Genomic DNA, 3,220 nt, shown 5'->3' with positions numbered 1-3,220 from the left:
AGTGTCACCGGCTCTGCCCGAGAGGTCGTCTTCCCTTTCTCCTGTGTGCTGGGAGGGCTTGAGGGGAGGGGCCGAAGGAGGCCTACGTGGCCTGTCCCCGCGTGTGCATGCGTGTACGCCTGCGTGTGTGCACGCTCGCCACGTCTGCGTGGGTGCGTGTATTTGGGCCCGTGTTCACCCCATGTGAAGTGTACTCGTGTGGGTCCGTGTGCTTTTGGCTCCTAAGACGTGGCCGGGACCATGAGCTGTCGGGCCGCCTTCCGCCTGGTCAGCCCAGTGGCCTTTGGCCTCCCAGTGCCCACTGCCCGTCTGTGGTGCCCAGGCAGAGGCGTCCTGGGGCCCTCTCCTCTCGCCATGTCCCCGGCCACTCTGAGCCCTGGTGGGGTCCACACTGGCCCACATCTGCCTCCGACGGCACACGAGAGGGTGGCCGTCCGCAGATGCAGGGCTGAGAAGCAGCGGGCCATCCAGACATGGCCGCACTGAGCCATTGCCTCGGGGCCTTCGCCTAACACACTAACCGGGAGGACTAGTGGACGGGGTCGGCGGTCACTGAACTGGCGCTCGGTGGCATCAAGTTAGAAACTCCGGGAGCCAGGGACTTGCGCCCGGGCGCTGGGGTCGGTCTCCATGGCTCCGGGTTTCGGGCCATCTCTGCGAGCAAACAACAAATAAAGCGACTGAAGGTCCGTAGCCACCTCCATCACCCCGAGTGCCCGTGGTCCCGAGCTCCCTGGGAAAGGCCTCAGCAAGGAGGGGATGTGCTGGGAAGTGGGGCCCGCGTGGGGGCAGAGCGGGCGGCGCGCCTGGCGGGCTTGGGGCCCTGTGGGCTGGGCTGCACAGCCCGGCTGGGTCTGCCAGGACAACCGGGAAGGCTTCCCAGCGCCCAGGGCCCCCGCCTGTGCTGTGTTTGTCCTCCCGTGGGGCAAGTGGGCACCCGATTCCTGGGGAGAGGCGGCTGCTGCTGAGGCTGGTGTCTTAAAACTTCACCATAAGAGTTCCCAAACAAAGAGGCGGGGGGCTCCTGGTTTCTGTTCCAGTCACGGACACGGGTGGGGGTGTTGGTGGCAGGCTGGATGCAGACTAGGGGGTGGGTGGCTGTGCCTCAGAGCCCAGGCCCACAGGGGATTTTTTGCAAGCTTCCTTCCCTGCTGTTGGGGGAAGATGCCCCCCTGCATCATGAGGCCTTGCAGCCTTCCCCTCGGGTCTCACGTTGAGGTGTGACCTCCGAGGCATCTTGGCCTCTGGCCTTGGCGGCCCTCCATGACTTCTTGCAGAGGACGGGTGTTCCTCGGTGCCCAAGGGCACACGCTGCTTTGACCCTGATGAGATGCTGGTCTTCTCACTGTGGGAGCCTTGGGGTGGGTCGTCCTGTCCACCCTCTGCCTCCCCCGACGCTTCCCTCCACGGCCTGCGGGCCGCATCCTGTGTCCAAAGTGCACTGTGCCCTCTGGATGCACCCAAGCTTGCAGTGCGTTCCAGCAGTGCAAGGGGTCCTGAGCGTGGCCCCCTTCAGAAGCCAAGGGGGGGCACGTGAGGGGGCTTAGCAGGAGCGAGCCTGATGCTGCCACCCAAGAAGCAGCCTTTGAGAGCTGAGGTGTGCACCCTTGGGGGCACGGGGCTGGGTCAGCTGTGCCGCGGCCTGAGCCACAGGTGCAGCAGACCCTGCACGGATCTTGGGAGACAGCCAAGGAGAGTCTACTCGCCCACGTTCGGTGTGGGCAGGCTGCGGCTTCTCATGACAAAACCAGTGGGCTAGGTCACCCTGAGACCAGGCTGGCGGAGCTGAATCCGCTCCGGCCCTGAGGAAGTAAGCCCCTGTGGGTGGGATGGTTTCTGGAAGCCCAGGGCCTGGGCCTTCAAGGAGGGGCCTGCAGCCGGAGCCCCTGAGCAGGGGACCTGGTGGGGCCCCCCCGGTCCTCCACAGTCTCCAGGCCAGATCCCAGGGCTTTGCAGGGACCCCAGGAATGGCAAAGGCCCTCCTGCCAAGAAAGTGCTTTAATGGTCACAAAGTGTCTACGCTCTCCTCAGAAACGGGTAAACGCGTTTCCCTTTGAAGCGGGGCACACAGTGGGGTCCCGGGGGTGGGCTCGGGCTGGGCCCGTCCAGGGGGCCGCAAGTGCCTCAGCAGATGACCCTCAGGGACGGCTTCTCCTCCTTCAGCGCCGCCAGCTGGTCCTCCATCTCCTGAGACCAGTAGATGTCGTACAGGCTGCACGCGGGCGGGAGGGCAGGGATGGCGGTGAGTCTCGGCCCCCGGCCCACTCAGGCCTGGGGGCAGGTGGGACAGTCACCGCACCAGCTCCCGCCGCGGACCCACCCAGCCCCGCTGGCCCACTCACACCAGCTGCTCCAGGGCACAGGCGGGCTGCCTGACGCTGTCCAGCAGCTGCTGGATGCCTGCGTCCCCCAGGCCATTGTTGCTGAGGTCCAACTCTCGCAGGCTGCGGCTGGCCAGCAGGGTGGAGGCGAGGCTGCCACAGCCACCGTTGGTCACCTCACAGTCGCCCAGCCTGGGTGGAGAACAAGGTGGACGTCAGGGCAGAGCACGTGTGCGGCCCAGCTGACCAAGCGACCTGGGCCTGCGTCACCACGCAGGGAGTAACGGAGTCCACGCCCTCGAGGCCAAGGACCCGGAGGTAGCCTGCCCTCCGCAAGGCAGGACGCAGGGGGGCTGCTGCCAGGCGGCTTGTGGCTCCCGATCCTCTGTGGCCCTGCTGCGGGCCCAGGCAGACACAGACGTGGGAGACAGGAGGGGCACGGGCACTCCCTCGCTGGGCACAGTAGACACAGGCTGCTGAGGCCAGAGATGGCAGGGCATCACGGGGCTTTCCGTGTGGGGTGCGGGGCGACAGTCAGCCAGAAGATACGGGCTTGAGGTGGCTGTCCTCCCGGGGGCCAGGCGATCCCTGGCCTCAGCGCCCAAGAGCTGGGCTGGCTGGGCTTCAGAGCAGGAGCCAGCCAGGAAGGGCGGGGGGAGGAGGAGGGTGCACACGGAGTCGGCTCCAGAGACGGACGGGGAGGTGCAGGCCGGAGAAGAGGGCGGAGGCGGACGCGGTGGCTCAGCCCGTCATCCCAGCACTTTGGGAGGCCGAGGCAGGAGGGTCCCCTGAGCCCAGGAACGCCAGACCGGCCTCGGCAACACGGGAGACCGCGTCTCCACAAAAAGCAAAAACCCAGCCAGGTGTGGTGGCACACCCTGCAGTCTCAGCTACTCCAG

At 66.5% G+C, this 3,220-nt stretch overlaps 1 protein-coding gene across 1 annotated transcript; it reads right to left on the bottom strand.

Annotated features, from left to right (window-relative positions):
- Positions 1-1,980: 1,980 nt before the first annotated feature.
- LOC103255566 (ribonuclease inhibitor-like) lies at positions 1,981-2,513 on the bottom strand (the record flags this gene model as incomplete). Its single annotated transcript, XM_021710191.1, has 2 exons — positions 1,981-2,212; positions 2,343-2,513. Coding segments are annotated over 2 exons (259 nt in total), but the record flags the coding sequence as incomplete, so codon positions are not given.
- Between the last annotated feature and the right edge of the window lie 707 nt (positions 2,514-3,220).

Source organism: Carlito syrichta, unplaced genomic scaffold (assembly GCF_000164805.1).
Source record: "Carlito syrichta isolate Samal-C Ts95f unplaced genomic scaffold, Tarsius_syrichta-2.0.1 Scaffold288260, whole genome shotgun sequence".
Lineage (NCBI taxonomy): Eukaryota > Metazoa > Chordata > Mammalia > Primates > Tarsiidae > Carlito > Carlito syrichta.
Note: the sequence above shows the minus strand (reverse complement) of the source record. Positions and strands in the feature narration are given on the sequence as shown.